This window comes from Haliotis rufescens, unplaced genomic scaffold, assembly GCF_023055435.1.
Source record: "Haliotis rufescens isolate VD_foot unplaced genomic scaffold, xgHalRufe1.0.p SCAF_11, whole genome shotgun sequence".
NCBI classification, from domain to species: domain Eukaryota; kingdom Metazoa; phylum Mollusca; class Gastropoda; order Lepetellida; family Haliotidae; genus Haliotis; species Haliotis rufescens.
In genome coordinates this window covers 10,600,407-10,617,232 of record NW_025963791.1, presented here as the reverse complement: position 1 = coordinate 10,617,232, position 16,826 = coordinate 10,600,407, and the positions used below count along the sequence as shown (strand labels likewise).

General features: G+C 40.2%; 2 protein-coding genes across 4 annotated transcripts; one reads left to right on the top strand and one right to left on the bottom strand.

Annotated features, from left to right (window-relative positions):
• Positions 1–2,349: 2,349 nt before the first annotated feature.
• On the bottom strand, positions 2,350–6,830 carry LOC124146310. Of its 2 annotated transcripts, XM_046516552.2 has the most exons (5): positions 6,620–6,824; positions 5,156–5,185; positions 4,304–4,333; positions 3,562–3,588; positions 2,351–2,853 (listed from the first exon to the last, which is right to left on the bottom strand). In XM_046516552.2, the coding sequence occupies exons 1-5, from the start codon at positions 6,626–6,628 to the stop codon at positions 2,464–2,466; spliced, it is 486 nt and encodes a 161-aa protein (XP_046372508.1). In that variant the 5' UTR covers positions 6,629–6,824; the 3' UTR covers positions 2,351–2,463. The 2 variants fall into 2 exon arrangements, with proteins under 2 accessions (XP_046372509.1, XP_046372508.1); XM_046516553.2 differs by lacking the exon at positions 3,562–3,588 and having other exon boundaries at positions 2,350–2,853; positions 6,620–6,830.
• LOC124146311 lies at positions 6,797–14,485 on the top strand. Of its 2 annotated transcripts, none has more exons than XM_046516555.2 (4): positions 6,797–6,884; positions 11,342–11,383; positions 12,208–12,252; positions 12,944–14,485. In XM_046516555.2, the coding sequence occupies exons 1-4, from the start codon at positions 6,873–6,875 to the stop codon at positions 13,226–13,228; spliced, it is 384 nt and encodes a 127-aa protein (XP_046372511.1). In that variant the 5' UTR covers positions 6,797–6,872; the 3' UTR covers positions 13,229–14,485. The 2 variants fall into 2 exon arrangements, with proteins under 2 accessions (XP_046372511.1, XP_046372512.1); XM_046516556.2 differs by lacking the exon at positions 6,797–6,884 and adding an exon at positions 10,376–10,639.
• The last annotated feature ends 2,341 nt before the right edge of the window (positions 14,486–16,826 follow it).

Here is a 16,826-nt window from a genome sequence, read left to right as displayed (position 1 = left end):
ATATAAACTTTAAGGTCACAAACCCACTGCAAGCACAGTTTCAAAATCTCATGAACATACGAGGGGTAATCGTCACAACAATCTGCACAGGATTTATGAAGGTGTTGTCATCGGCTGTGATGGAAGACCATATCTTGAATGTCGGACCGCTCCGCGGCCCTCGGCAAACTTCTTTCATATGCAAACTCAAACTTCGGTTGTGGACTACTTTCTCATAAAGGGATATGTATACGAACACTGAACACTGAACATTCTTTGACCATTATCTGTCAATGTCAGTTGTATTACGACTTTCTTGTTGGCACAAGAGGTCTGCACGCACTGATCCTGCATAAGCCCCTTCCCGGTATCCAAGACAGGTAATGAGGCCACGCACGTATGATTTTATGGTTCATGTTCCAGCTAATTAATAGTGAGTGAGCATGGCTTAACGCCGCCTTTCGCAATATTCCAGCAACAACACGGCGGGGGACACAAGAAATAGGGTTTCATGTGGGGAATTCGGCCTGATATGTGAACTATTTAATCACTGGGCTATCCCACCACCCCTAACTAACAATTACGTTGGTCAGGTCGAAATGAAAAAATACATGTTCTTGGTCGATCAGTACAATAAGAATAAATCTTATATTCGGATAAAAGTGCAGGATGACTAATACTTTTCGAGCAAGAAGTATATCTACGTCTGTAAGTAAATACTGAGAAAAAATACCTAAAAATGCATTTCATTAATCATGTCGGTATACAAAAGTAAATAAAATAATTTTAATTGTGTTTTATAGCACCTTTTTTTCTTGAAACGCCATCGAAGAAAGAGCGGTCGAACAAATATATTAATTTAAACAATTCATCTTATCTATTATTTGTGGATTTGTTCCGGTCGGTCAAATCCGTTATGCAAATAAAGGTGTTCCCCAACATTGAGGGAAGAATTATTGGTCACACCAGGGGGGATTCCGGGGAGGAACAGGCCCCCGGCAATCTCTGCTGTTGTAAGAGGCGAGTAAATGCATGGGGTGTTCGGGCTTGGAGACTTGGTTCATTGTATGTCATCGTATCTCAATTACGTGGATCAATGCTCATGATATCAAGCACGTCATTGTCTGGTCTAGACTAGATTATTTACAGATCTCCGTCACATAGGCGTAATATTACTGAGTGCCGCGTTACACAACACACAAACACAGTGTTAACTACATAGGCGCATCCACTACGAGAGGATTTTGATATTTTGGATCCCTCCCTTTGCAAAATTTCATTCAATACACATTTTGGTTTTCCCTTTGTGTCTTTAAAAGGTGGTTCGTTTTGAAAGCCAGTGTTTGGAATACAGTCAATAATATCTTCAGATAGATAGATAGATAACCAGAGAGTATTTGTCGCTTTAAGTGCCAACCAATTCAAACAATCTGTCGAATAAGACATACCATCTGTGAGTTACATTAAGATAGCTAACACAAAACCTATATTCGCAGAAAAGAAAACGCCCAACATCAAACATAGCGTGTATTGCAACACATACATTTTACCTGTACAAAAGATTGCTCCCTTGCCGATCGGTCACGGGTCTCTAAAATATGCGTATATATTTTGTCACTTGGCTAACATTTCGGCTTCAACGAAAATGTCCAACGCAGTATAGTACCTTTGTGCAACATAAATCTTTCTTTGACGATTCACGCATTCGCACTGACAACGACCGACATCCTGCATAAATTCATGTTGAATAGTGTCAAAGCCTATTTATATTGGTCACTGAATTCTATATTCACAACTCAAACACATATTCCAAATCGTAATTTGTTTGAAGTCCTATAGAAATCTGTTTCGGCAGGTATTATTCTCTTTCTTTGACGTTTTGAATTTGTCACATCGACAAAGTCCGGCAATACAATGAATACTCGGGTAATTTGGCTGCTTAGTTTCCAGGGCCCCTATCCACAAATCTATCTTAATTCTATGACTATCGAAAGCCTATGTTAAAGTATGGGAGTCACGACTGTATGGGAGTTACAAACAAGACCTTGTTACTTTCCGTCTAAGACGCACATGTGTATCTGCCGGGGATATAACAACGGCACTTTTAGCTTTATTTCAGCAATATTACGGCGGAGGGACACCGGAAATAGGCTTCATACACTGTACCAATCCGGCGTGACGAACAAACGGTTTAAACGTTCAGACTACCCCCGCCTTATCATGACAAAAGTGTTGTGAAAAAGAAAAGAATGGAGACAAACCAGACGTAAACGTGAATTGAATGCATAGCTTCAATTATTTATTACTAAACATTGCAAACACAACATTCTTAAATAAAATATAGTTTCATATATTTTCTCTTAATCGTCTTCATACAAAACAAAGAATACACGTTACAAGTTATCCACAGTAGAGTTGTGTGAGCACGAAATTGCGTAGTTTTGGTACTGAAACGAATACCAATGTTAAAAAGTCATTATGATATCAAGTTTCCTCTTCATTTGTATTCTTGGACACATATTCAATGGCCAGATTACGGACACGTGAGAAGGAATCCCTTGCATGGGTCCAGATCCACAGAAAACCGTCATGGGCTCGGGCACGATGGCTTTTACTCATATTGGGGGTCACCACCTCTCCGTTCTTGATGCGTACAATGTATCTGTTAGTCTCATTCCCAGCCATAAACTTGACATTTAGGGATGGACACATCACTTCGATTGCGCAATGCCGCCATACAAATTCTGGCTTTGATTCAAAGAGGTCGAAGCATCCTTGTAACACTCGCCTGTCTTCATCTGACAAAGACTCATCGTTTTCAGATATGAATTTGCTCACGTCGCTGTGTCGAACAATGATTCCGCACTTGATTACCTAGAAATATCAAAAGCACAATATTTGCAACAGAACGAAACCAAGACTGAGTGAGTGAGTTGAGTTTAACGCCGATTTGAACAGTATTGTGTCGGCTCAATGTGGGAGGAAAACTCAAAGCGATGCAGGTCTCAGAAGTGTACCACTTTGGTGAAACCCACAGCACGGGTATGGTGCTAACAAACCCAGAAACATATTCGGGGCGAACAGGGATTCGAACCCACGATCATGGGTTTCTGCCGTGTCCATGGGGAGCAACTCTGCACAGATTTAACAGATGAATGTTTAAAAGTAACACCAAGCAAAGTAAACACATTGTCATTAAAGTTTCATCACTTTAGTTACATAGACTTTCATTCCCTAATAAAAAGCCATCAGCTGTTCACAATGGGCATTGTCAGCTCTGAGCTGAATTTGGGGCATCGTACCGTTACGTGTCATGTTGACAAAATATTTGTTTATCTAATCCTACTCAGTTCCCGGCACGTTTCTCTGAAATAGCTGTGCCACACCTGACCGTTACATTTTATATATATAAATATTATATTCATACATTAGATATTCCGCAGGTGTCATCGTAAATTTTCATCACTAATTTACAGTGATCCATTCATAAAAGTTTCCCTTCTATTTTGCCAATTGAATCTGTCTCGGCAGATACTAGTATTCGAGACTGGTTTTTCTCTGGCGTCGACGTTTTATATTTACCTTTCCGTTAAAAGGCGGTTCGGTGGTCTGAAAGAAACATCATGGATCAGAACGTATTAACAGTCAGGAACAGTCACGAGCACAGTAAACTTGTTTTAACATACTTGTGTGTGAGTATGCGGTAGACCTGGGTGCGGTATTTGCAGTGTATAAACTGTTATTAAGCATAAGAATGTATAGATAGACCATTGGGTATTAGGAGAATTACCTTATCCGTTAGCATCTTGTATGTGATAATATAAATAAACATTGCATTAAGTATTAATTTATTTATTTTTGACGCCGCAATCAGCAGTATTCCAGCTATAAGAATAATAGAACTTAGATTTCAGAATATGGTTCAATAGCATTCTAAGTAATGATACATGTATGTCATTAATAGTTTGTAATTTACTGGTCTAGAAAGGGTAGTGGACTAAGACAGTAACCCTGTGTGAAGCCCACTGATAATCAAACAACTCACCTAAACCTGTCTTAAACATAAAGAATAACATACATTTTGCCGCTGATTAGGAAACGAAAAACACTTCTGATCCAGACGGAACTGCTGAACCTAGAGTGAGTGAGTATGGTTTTACGCCGCTGTTAGCAATATTCCAGCAATATCACGGCAGAGGACACGAGAAATGGGCTTCACACATTGTACCCATGTCAGGAATCGAACCCGGGTCTTCGGCGTGACGAGCGAACGCTTTAACCATTAGGCTACCCGACCGCCCCGCTGAACCTAGACAAATCTTACCTGGCCTGCAGAAGGTTTGGAACTGTTGTCCTGAAACAAAAATTAACAAAAGTTGACCAGGAACAAACAGGATTGTTATTGTAATTTTGAAAAACAAACATTCAAAGGTGGTTTACACCCCTTCACATGAATGCTGATAACATCTCATCTCACAACAATAAAAAATAATTTACCGAATGTGTTTGTTGTTTAAGGCCGCTCAATGCTGAAGACCTATTCAAACCCGGATCTTCATGGGTCAATTTATTTGTTAAGGAATTTAATGTATATATTTGTTTGTACAGGGGTGCGTTTACTTGGTAGAGAGTAATCCAATTTGTTATTTTAATGAAGATAAAGATAATACTTTATTGGTGTTTACTTTGTGATGTTTACACACAGTCTTCATAGCATGTTTTGCCACAATTACTCGTTATAATAGAACGAAGAGGGCTTTTATGTAGAAGTGTGTGTGTGTGTGTGTGTTTATTGTATTACGTCACACTCAGCAATATTACAGCTATGTGACGGCGGTTTTTACATAATCGACTCTGGACCAGACAATCCAGTGATTGATATCATGAGAATCGATCCATGCAACTGAGATTCGATGACAGTTTGCATTCAGAAAACCAGTGACTGATATTATGAGCAATGGTCCACGTCATAGGGGCATGCTGACATAATGTCAACGAAGTCAACGAGTCTGACCACCCGATCAGTTAGGTCTCCGCTTACGACAAGCACAGGTTGCTGGGGCCCAATTCTAACCCGGAGTCTCCTCGGGGTATATCACTGAGTAAAACAAAGGGTAAGAACGAAATATGTATGGGGTTGTATGTCAGACACAAAATAATACCTTACAAATCTTACCTGTACATTAGAAGAATTCGAACTGTTGGCCTAAAACAAACAAGAACAAGAGTATGTGAGAACACGAACAAAAACCAGCAGCGTACATTTGTATTGACAGAAATATTTTGTTAAAGGAATGGTCATCAAGTTCATTCAAGCATGAGATATATTTGGAAATTCATACTGTACTTGTCACCCGGGGTTATAATCTGACCTCATTAACTCATCTGATATCTTTCGGTATGATTTCTGCTCGGATTGACGAAACCAAAACAAGGACATTTGGCCAAAGATGTTTTACTGAAGCTTCAGGTGTATGGGTATCTGATATCGTTCATTTATAGTCAAATAGTCATTCAACTCCACAAAAGTGATGTCAAATGCAATTCTCTATTTTCTATTTTAACATGTACAATCTGTTCGCATGCCTTCTCAGATGAACAACTGAGTTGCCTTTGCATGTGTTTGTGATGGGTGCCACCAATGAGCAGGATACGCACTCCTTTTCACGAACACCTGGTATCATCCCTATTTGACAACTGGAGATATAGACGATAAATATCATACTATTCTAACTATAAAGCGACAAAAGCTTCTCATAATCACAATAAATCTCTACAAAAACCCAAGTCCACTGTACGATTTCGACTATATCATGAGCATGAGTTTATGAATCACTATCAAATTGTGATGGAACCAGGTGTTCGAGAAAGAAATGAGTGTATCCCTGCTTCACAAGCACATGCAAAGACACTTGTTAACCTAGAAAACAATTGCAGATGGGCCAAAGGTTCTTTGCTACGTTTCAGAGAGTATCATAATAAATTATTTACCAATTATGCAAAGGTTCAAAAGCTTCTGCAACTGGTACAAATAATACGTTCGTAACTTTCGTACGTTCATACATAAACATATCACGTGTTCTAAATGACATGACCACATGGTTTCAGTAGTAACAATATTAGTCATGACTGAATTTATTTTTTTTAAATTCCCCCTCTTTATTCATCTCAGCAGGTACAGCATTTATATATACATGTCATGTCAATACAATTGTGGTACATGGTTTTCCAAAAATGTACATCTTCCCATACAATAAATTCTATGATTTTTATGATTGAAAAAATAAGTTTTCGTAAATCAAGTGTACACATTGATAATATGTTTTGATAATGAGTTTTGTCAAACGTATATTTTTCAGTGAGATACAGTACTTACATTGCGAAGGCCAAAGAATATAGGTACATGAAAATGAGTAACTGTTTTCTCTGTCAGTGTGTAAGTCCCTTTCAAATGATGCACAATACCTAATCGAGAAAATCTACTTAACAGAAATGAGGAAAATCGTTACATGACATCAGTAGTTGTTGGTTTCGAGTTGTAAGCTTACGTTCCCTAGCAATAAATTCAATGATTAGTTGTGTCACGAAATGGCTGTGTTAAGGCGGGTATGTCATCAAATGATAAGTAACTAAAACTTACCACTCCCATGACAGAAAACTTCCAACACTGTGTCTGCAAACGTCATTCCAATAGGTGCAAAGGCCAAACGTTAATGCCTTCAATGTAGGAACCGTACCTTACAGGAACACAGTTGAATGAAATGTGTAGCACGTGATCGCGAATCTCGGTGAAGGTTATTTAATAGATGATTTATTGTACTGCAACGTGGCAAGCGTTCCGCTTGTACCAAAGCCGCCTCTACAAAAGTCACGCTCAATACCTAAAAGTTGGAATGTGCGACCGGGTTTGTATCATTTCATTCCCATTTGATTACTCCTTGAAACTGTTTGTAAACCTGTTGTGTGTTAGACCGGCATATGCTTGCGAAGAAAACTACTTGGATTGCGCAATAGATTTAGTCCTTACTTATTATTTACATGACATATATAATGACATATATAATGACTTTATGTATAGTGAGAAAATAACCTTGTTTGTTAATATACTGCCAGGCCAAAAAAGTTTACAACCATATTTGATTGTGGCTGAAATGAAAGAAACAGGAAATGGTATGCTATGGTGATGTATTTTGGACCTTAAATTTGCAGTTTCGACGATTGTTTTCAGCCAAGTAACGTTTTGATAACGTTGATAATATTATTGTCACATCCAGTTTTCAAGTGTACACTTTATTTTGCCCGTCAGTGTAGATACTACGGATTAAGACTGATTTTGGTAATTGCAGTCTGATAAGTAAGGCATAGTTTCAGATATTTACACAGATTCAAATATGATCAGCTGCATTAATCCATTATGACATAGCCCAGTGGCGACCATTACTATATTGCGCGAAATCACGAACACGAGCGATACTATTCATCAGTTCATCTATTCTACCGTTTAATTTTGTTTATTTGTTTGTTTGTTAACTTTGTTTGTTGTTTAACGCCGCACTCAGCAATATTCCAGCTATATGACGTCGGTCTGTAAATAATCGAGTCTGGACCAGACAATCCACTGATTGATATCATAAGCATCGATCCACGCAATTGGGATACGATGCATCAACCAAGGCAGCGAGCCGGATCACCCGATCCCGTTAGTCGCCTCTTACGACAAGCATAGTCGCCTTTTACGGCAAGCATGGGTTGCTGAAGACCTATTCTACCCCGCTTCTTCACGGGTCTGTCCTTCTACCAAAGTTATTACAAGAACCATTTTACGTTGTACCAGAGGGATTATGTATTAGATATTCGTTATTTTCTGTATTTAGTCCTTACAGGACACCAACAATAACTGCCAATGTCAACGTTGCACCAGTCGAACGTCAACATGTAGGTTAACCGGTTGTTTGTGCCTAGCTGTATACTGATTGGATGAATGTGATTTGGGGTTTCCCCGGTAGTATTACATTACGTGGGCGGTGTCCGTGTGTAATGAAATAGAAGATTTCCAAATAGAAGCTGAAACATTTGGATCTGATTTAATCACTGTAGATCCTTTACTCTATTTTGTTACATTAAAGAAACACCAAAGGGGCAACTCATTCCACTTCGAAATCCTTACTAAGTACATACAACCAGGGGAAGCCAAAACAGGTTTCTCACGACCTGAATATAAGATCATTTTAACTCTGGTTCAAGTGTATTTTGTCAGACAGACACGCTTTGACGCTTTCAATGTCTTCCTTTGACACCATATCAATGTCGTTCGGTGCATGTGCTTTCGAGGTCGTATGCTTTGAATTCGCTATTGGGTATTTCCAAAGAGTTACAGGTAGCCTTGCTTCTGGAGGCTGCTGTCATGCTGTATTGCACTTGTATTGTCTCTTGTAATGTTAAATGGAAACATCACACGCAATTGCCATCAATATGCGTGGGGGAGCATAGTTTTGCGTCGCCTTCAGCAATATTCCAGCAATATCTAGGTGGGAGACACCCAAATTGGTCTTTCACCATATGGGAAATCAAACTCGCCATGAACGAAAGCTTTCACGACCAGGCTCATACACCGCCTCATCCAGATTGGAAATATGTGACAGTAATGACAGTTATTTGTGCCCGTTGACGTCAACGCTGGTACGTTTGGTGCAAGGTGATGTGACACCCTGTGACAAGGTTCCCAGTTGAGGGACCACATCCTTGTATTGTTATTGCTTATGTATATTAAACGTTGAATTCCCTGTGGGTTTTAGTTATAACCACTTGGACCTTTATTGCATTTAATACACCTTAACATGATGGTCCTATCACGTACCTTAGTTTAAATGCTAATCAGTAGTATCGGAATATAGTTTGGCAGAAAAACACACTTAATAGCCTTGACTGGCGTGATGTGAACGACGTCCGCGCTTTGTCGCCCGTCTCGTTTATTTTCTTATTGATAAATCTACTCAGCGAATATGAGTTCGTACAGCAGCGTTGGTTTGAAGTCTAAAGACCAGAGTCGCTGTCAAGCTGAGCATGCAGAAGCTGGCTACTTAGCAGGTAGTTTGATCCTCTATTTAGACTGGGGCGGTCGGTTAGCCTAGTGGTTAAAGCGTTCGCTCGTCACGTCGAAGACCCGGGTTCGAATCCCGACATGGATACAATTTGTGAAGCCCATTTCTGGCGTCCTCAGCCGTGATATTGCTGGAATAGTGCTTAATTCGGCGTAAAACCAAACTCACTCACTCACTATTTAGACTGGCATCGTAGCAACCTATACCTGTCCAGATTTGTATTATCCTCTGTGTAGTCGGGATCTGGTCAGCTGTGCATTAGATCAAACTAGGTACTATCAGTGCTGCTAGCTTGTGTATATTCGCCTGTTTGGCGTTCTCACGCTATGTCCAACCTTTAAGTGTCTTCTTAAAGCATTAATACTTTAGCTCAGTTTAAATTGCTTACTTTTAATAATAAATCCTTAAGCTTCAGTTGGTTTATCTTGGTCAATGCAACTTAATGTAATCCGTCTGTAACGTGTGTGTATTCAATCCCGCTTTTTTGCAAGCACACTCCGGCGCAGTGGTGACTCAGCATAACACCACTGCCACAGGCTAATTTGCATATCACGTGACCGGACCTATCTCTTGATTGTAAACAAACGCGCTTTTTCAGAAATCAGTATAGAACGGACTAATGCAAGTATTTGGGGGCGCTTTACATATTGTTTTGCATAATTTTATAGATATTCTACTACAATTGCGACAGTGAGTTGCATGACAATATATGATTATGCATCATAGTGACCGTATCGCTAGCTCTCCGTTGGGCTTTGATGACAGCACGTGGAGCCGTGCAACCAATGTAAACAAAGGATAACTACGCAAAAACAAGTAGATTTTCACGTATTCCATACGTATTAGCATACTTTCATAATGAACCGTAACCATTCTTTGACATTTGTTTATGAGTGAGTGAGTTGGGTTTAACGCCGCTTTTAACAGTATTCCAGTTACATCACGGCGTGTCTGCTTAATGTGGGAGGAAAGCCCGAAGTGATGCAGATCTCTGACGTTTACCACTTCGGTGAAACCCACGAGCACGGGTATGGTGCTGACAAACCTACAAACATAATCGGGGCGAACCGGGATTCGAACTCACAATCATAGGTTTCTGGCGTGCCCAAGGGACGCAACTCTGCACAGCGAAACGCGGCGCCTTAGACGACCGGGCCACCCGTGTCCCCCATTTGTTTATGAAAATGTGTAGATTTGTCAAACATGAAACGGATGAAAATTAAAGCATATTCAATATCTTGAATGGACTGTGTAAGATGTGACGAATCATCACATGACGCTGGCCTGTGGCAGAGGTACTGTGCTGGTTGGCTTCCGGCCGCATGGAATTCTGGGTAGGAAAGTGAATTACGAGTCATCTCTTCTGTGGGTGTGGCGTTACTCTTGCGTAGGCGGTGTAATCGACAGTGACATATCGTGTATACCCGCCTTGGTAGCGTAGTGAATTGAACCTGGATGGTCGTATTGTACTGCGGTGTTAGAAGGCATTCAACTTCGAGTGAAGTGGCCTCTACAAAAGGGAAGTATCTGCCCGTATACATGTTGAAATGTGGGACCAGGTTTGTATCATTGCCTATATTATGACAGCAGTTATATTACTGGATAATAATTAGTTGAGTATCTTTATCGAAGTGTCGTCGCTTCTATGAGTATGAGACTAACTGGCCTCTGACATTTCAAAACAATCTGGTAAAATGGTGACGGACGTATAAAACATAAATTGTTATGTATTTTATGTATTGTTTGTTGTAACTCTTCTTAGTTTCTATTAACAAATGTACACTATCATTCACCTTTTTCCACAATGTACTCGATCAAACCGGGGCGGTCGGGTAGCCTAGTGGTTAAAGCGTTTGCTCGTCACGCCGAAGACCCGAGTTCGACTTCCGATATGGGTGCAATTTGTGAAGCCGATTTCTGGTGCCCCCCGCCGTGATATTGCTGGAATATTGCTAAAAGCGGCGTAAAACCATACACTCACTCACTCACTCGGTCAAACCTCCTTGGTATAATCCTTGGTGAATATAGGAAATATTTATGAAGGGTAACCTCTTTCGCCAAACGCTCACATGGCCCGTTTGCGTAGGTAAACTACAATGTTAAGCATATACATTTGCATAATACCCCAAAAGAAAATATGGATTAGGAATGAGGAGAATCGATCAAATATGAACACAATATTGGGTTTTTACACATTATGCACATAACAGTTTCTTTTTGGGGACAAACAGAGTGGTTTGTAATGTGTTTTCTTTTTCCAGATCATACGCGGATGGGAACGAATGTATGGCTACTTTTTCACTGTAAGTTACCGATTCTTTGTTCAACAAATGAAACACACCCATATACATGTCTGTGGCGCATTTGCATGTTGAGCTTGTTTGGCTAGTTTGTTAAACGTCGTACTCGACAATATTCCAGCTCTGTGACGTCGGCGGGTTTGAAAATAGAGTCTGGGGCAGACAATCCACTGATTGATATTCTGAGCAACGATCAACCCCGTCGGGTAGCAATTCTAACCGAAAACCCCCTTGGGTCCAAATTAATTAATTAATCTTCCCTGCAAATTACTGAAAAGTTACACTGATGGCACGGTTTGCATGTAGGTGTACCGGATACCCTTGTCCTGCCCTACATGGAGCAACCGTCGTGGCAGACGATCAATGTCACGCTGCAGTCGGACCATGAAACATAAATCCATTTTTATCTTAACTGATTTGTTGATGAGGACATGTCCTAATTGAAGTACGTCCTAAGATTTTAAGGATAAGATATGTTTATCACGGGGCCGTTAAAAAGAACAGAAAATAGTGTTCAAAACCAGCAGGCCATACGTGACACTGTTGACAGGCTACAATTTTGTTAAAAAAAGGGTGGTTTTGTTTATCATGTGTCAGCCAACTGCTGGATGGATGCAAATAATCTGCGAAGATGTGGTGTAAGATTAATAAGTCAGGTGAGCTTAATGTTAGTGTCATGACCGCCGTAAACTCATTTGTGACATGACAAGTGACAAGTGTAAACTCACATAATACTGTAACATATTACATATTACGGTGGTCATGTACTGGAACAAAGCATTAACACTAAACTCAAATAATAACTCATGAACCATTCTGTTCTTCAGAGACGCGTCGTGCCTGAATTTGACGAAAGTTCTGTGGACTTGTTTGTAAGTAAAGAACTTGTATTTCTTGACACAAACTGTATCTCACCTTCACCATCCTTCATTTAAGAATTGACTTTCACGTTGTGTGAGTTCATTGAAGTATAAACCTTCATAGAGTGAGGGCCCAGCTGTATGAACGTCGGAGGCCCAGATCTATACATTATTTTATATTGCACGTGTGACTTCATGTTTACACTGACAGACATACAACAACCAGCTGTATCGCGGAATAAAATAGTTCCTTATCCAGACAGGTGACATGAACGTATGTTTGCACAAATTGCTCTTCAGAAACATCTAAAACAACACATGTGTTCAAACAATATCACCATCAGATGAGAAAGGCCTGTTGAACTCAGTAAGTCGGTCACAACGACAGCGCTTTTCAATACATTTACATCAAGTACAAGAAGTCAAAATGCCGACACGATTAACGTGACGGGGGAGATTTCGAAAGATGGTTGCTGAAGACCTGTTCTAACCCAGATGTTCACGGGCGCCCCCTAGTAATTAACGTTAAAACGGGGATTGTTCCAATCAGTCAAATGTTCAATTGTTCCAATGATGATGGGTTGATACGCCCAAACACCCAACTGCCAACACGCACACAAGGGGCACACACGCACACAAAAACGCACACGCACGTATGCCATGGTCTTTTAACATCAGTTTTCTTTTTCACCCAAATCCTCAGGTAAAAGTTAAGGAAATCAACAAAAGAACCCTTGGCAAGCTTGTGATAGCGACAGTTGGGCATGAAGGGCAAGAAAACAACAAAGCTGAAGAAGTTTTAAGGCGACAAATACAAACCTGCATATCCAAAGTTCCTAACTACTCACCCGAAACTTGGAAAGATGCACGTGTTTCGTTCATCTGCAGGGATGGGAAAGTGTTTGTTATACAGTCTGGCTGTGGAAGGATGCAATTCATGGTTCGCTTGGATGGAAAAGATAGAATTAAATTTGTGGATTTCAACTGATTTTGAAATGAAAAAATATATACTCAACAAAATAAGAAAGTATGCAAGTTTCAAATTTGGTTTTTTCATTGCTGTATTTCGCCTGGTGTTTCAAATGATGAAAAATCACAACAATGCACAATGCACATGTAAATCATGCGTGACGCATGCATCTATGGTCCTGAGGGGAATACAATGTGAAGGCACTGAAAAATGTGCCAAACATTAAACGCATGACGCATGAACACTTTCGGATTGATCAATTGATAACGTGTATTAACAATAATAAAAATCACAAGGAATGGAATCTGACACTCAGAAAAGAAGATGCCACGAATATTACATAAGCAACGTTAACGGTTGTTGGTATGGATGAAGCAGGCGCCTCTGTCAGTGCAGATGCACATCGTTTCATTGTTACCAGGGCAACCATTCTCCGCCTTCTTAACCGCCTTAAGAACACTAGAACAACCAATGGCCACCCTCGGACGGACGGACCAAGGGTTACAACTGCTGTGCAGAGTTCCGCAATATTGGTAAGGAGGATGAATGTCTCTGACCCGACCATAAGAAATCGTCTGTGTTGTCAAGCGTGAATAGACGTCAGAGGAGGATCAATACTGATTAGGTTCAGAATGACACTATTTGTAACTTGTGATTTGGGAACACGGGTGGCCCAGTCGTCTAAGGCTCTGCCATAGGATGTGCAGAGCTGCGTCCCTTGGGCACGCCAGAAACGAATGGTTGTAAGTTCGAATCCCGAATCTAGGTTTGTCAGCATCATTCACGTGCTCGTGAGTTTTACAAAAGTGGTAAAGGTCTGAGACATGTACCACTTCGGGCTTTCATCCTACATTTATCCGACCCGCCGTGATATTACTGGAATACCATACTGTTAAAAGCGGCGTTAACCCAACCCTCTCGCTCATATGTAACCTTGTCTTCCGAGGGTGCATGTGTTTGAAGGCACGTCGTTTGGACTGTGAGTGTCACAGATGAACTGACCATGAACACTTGCCATTTTATTGCAACGTGGTGCTTCTACAATTGCTGTATATTCTTTACATTGAAGTTTCTAATGCAATAAATTACGGTCGACTTCCCATGGTTCTTTTTTGTTGAGTATAATATTCTCGAAAACTGGCTTCCACAGGTGAAATGGCTCAGGTGATATTTTAATCCATAGTATCCATTGGTTACATGACATCAAAACCCAGTAATGACAGCTCTATTCTCAGCCACTAAATCTGCTTAACTCTATTATTTACACTTTTAATTCTAAACACGGAGTACTTCTCAAAAAGGAGGAGGTAGGGAAGAGTTTGTTTCACTGAAAAAAAAAAGTTATGAGGGAGAAACTCTTTTTTCATTTTTGCCCCAACAAGAATCCCCCCCCCCCCCCCCCCCCCCCCCCCCCCCCCCACACACACACACACTAAATTTTTAAAAATGTTGGGATTTTTCATTTTTCGGCCTAGCAGAACGGATGACCAACTCGTGTTATTGTTACGGTAAAAGGCGAGTGGTGACGAATGGTGTTGGCGATGTACCATCTAAGGGACACAACTTAGTTTTACACGTTGGCGTTTGAAGTGCCATAAAATATTTTATTTACTTATTGCTTTCTCCTGTGGCTTGGCTTGTTAAACAAACAGTAGGCATGCTAGTGAAGAAAAGGAAGCATTGCTAGTGTGAGAGAATATTTGTAAAATAATAGCTATACAAACCAGAGATATTTATACAACAAAGGAATGCACAATTCGGTGCAAAACATTGCAGTAATACTTCAAATAACTATGTTAATATCACTAAAACATACATTTAAGAATTTTCGTGTGTTTGTGTGTAAGTTAATGCTGCACACGCTTTTAAATAATCGAGTTTGGGCTAGTGGTTGATATCACGATCAACGTCCTAATCCGTCGGGGCTTATTCACACGCAATTAGCCAAGTCACCGTGCCTGACATGAATCACTCGTAATACATGCATAGGTCACTGGAGACCGAGTCTACAAAGCAAGATATAATAATTCAAGAACAGAAAAGACTAGCCATCCTTTTTCATGTATAGGGGCTTTTGTCGTGAAATACTGTTTCCGTACTCTCCCGTACTACATTGGCAGTGAATGTATGTCAAGCCAAATTATTAAATGTACCTGTGGATATGATCAAGGGCAGATGAAATTTAAATGAGTTGACTTGTTATATGGAACCTATTGCAATATAGAGCAGGGTAATAGTACAGGAAATTTCATCATGACAGGCTTGTTTTCCAAGTATTGTCAATTTTGACAGGTTCCTAGTTAACCCGTAGCTGGTAGCGATCAATTATAAAACATGTGAGCAGCACAGAGTTATAGCATGTTTAACCATTCACAACATGCATAGATACAACATGCTTAGAACCTAAAAAGGTAAGGTGAAACATATACTAAACTCTTAAGCATATTCTGCAACATGCATAGATACAACATGATTAGAACCTAAAAAGGTAAGGTGAAACATATACTAAACTGTTAAGTTTAAGCTGCAGCTGAGTGAGAAGATATATTTTACATGATAACATGATTGTGGTAACTGATCTTTTCCTCTCTGTTCAAGACACGCCAAACCCAAAAGAGGCTCTCATATTGGAAGGGAAGACCTGCAATTGCTGTCACTGTATCGGCCCCAGTCACTTGACACTGGTCGTTGCAAGGTCGGCCATGTAGCTGTCTCGTCTCGTCTGGAGCATGCATAGAAACGGACAGAAAGTAGGTCTCTGGTCCGTCCACAAACGTGTTCCGCCAATTCCTTTCACTCCAAGCATTAAATTGTGAAGGTTTGTGGGTGTCTTGGAATGGGCCGTTGGATTACTCTTTGTATCGTAGGCACTTTGGCGGCATACGGGTTTTAACAGGGAGTTTACATATGTTTTAAAGTAAGTTAAATCTATTTATCTGAATATTCACAGTGTCGTCAATTCAAATAAAATAACAGCTGGGTTATTATTATCATGGCCAGCAACGCAGAGTAATGTGCAGGTCAGCTGCTGGTCATTAACGGTATAGAGAATGCCGGTTGCCAACTGAAATTTAACATCGTGATGAAGTGCTGGATCCTGCAGGCTGACCATACATGGGAGGTAACATCATACCAGGCAGTTTGACAGTGATTCGCCTTAGGGTTAAATACAGTATGCTTTCTGTTAATCGGGACTTGTCCCTCGGAACCGCAGTATGGCTCACGATCGCCTCCAAGAAGCTATTGCGATACTACTATGTATTTATATATTGAGACCCAGTGTTGTAGACCAACAGATGGACTCCTGTGTTTGAAATACAGATATTTCCCCAAACAGCCCGTGATATTTGTATTCAGTCTTTGGATCCAAAATATCTTGAGCTTTTTCATGTACAATCTTGGAATAAGGGCAATTTCACACGAACATTTTTTTGTACTTATTTACTAAATGTACCTAGTATTTACAAGCTATGTAGTTTCCTAGCCAAAACAATACAGATATCACAAGTCACTAATGTATTTTTTGCATAAATTCGATTCATATTTTTCATATTCACCGCTGAGAGTTTAATTTGCATAATAAGCACACCATGGCTGATGTCCCTTGCAATATGGC

What these genes read in the sequence shown, in the direction of transcription:
- LOC124146310 (XM_046516552.2), bottom strand. An exon ending in CCAAACCTTCTGCAGGCCAG is followed by an intron (nt 3,589 to 4,303) that starts GTAAGATTTGTC and finishes TGTTTCTTTCAG; the next exon opens with ACCACCGAACCGCCTTTTAA. An exon ending in AACCGCCTTTTAACGGAAAG is followed by an intron (nt 2,854 to 3,561) that starts GTAAATATAAAA and finishes TGATATTTCTAG; the next exon opens with GTAATCAAGTGCGGAATCAT.
- LOC124146311 (XM_046516555.2), top strand. An exon ending in TGTATGGCTACTTTTTCACT is followed by an intron (nt 11,384 to 12,207) that starts GTAAGTTACCGA and finishes TCTGTTCTTCAG; the next exon opens with AGACGCGTCGTGCCTGAATT. An exon ending in AAAGTTCTGTGGACTTGTTT is followed by an intron (nt 12,253 to 12,943) that starts GTAAGTAAAGAA and finishes CCAAATCCTCAG; the next exon opens with GTAAAAGTTAAGGAAATCAA.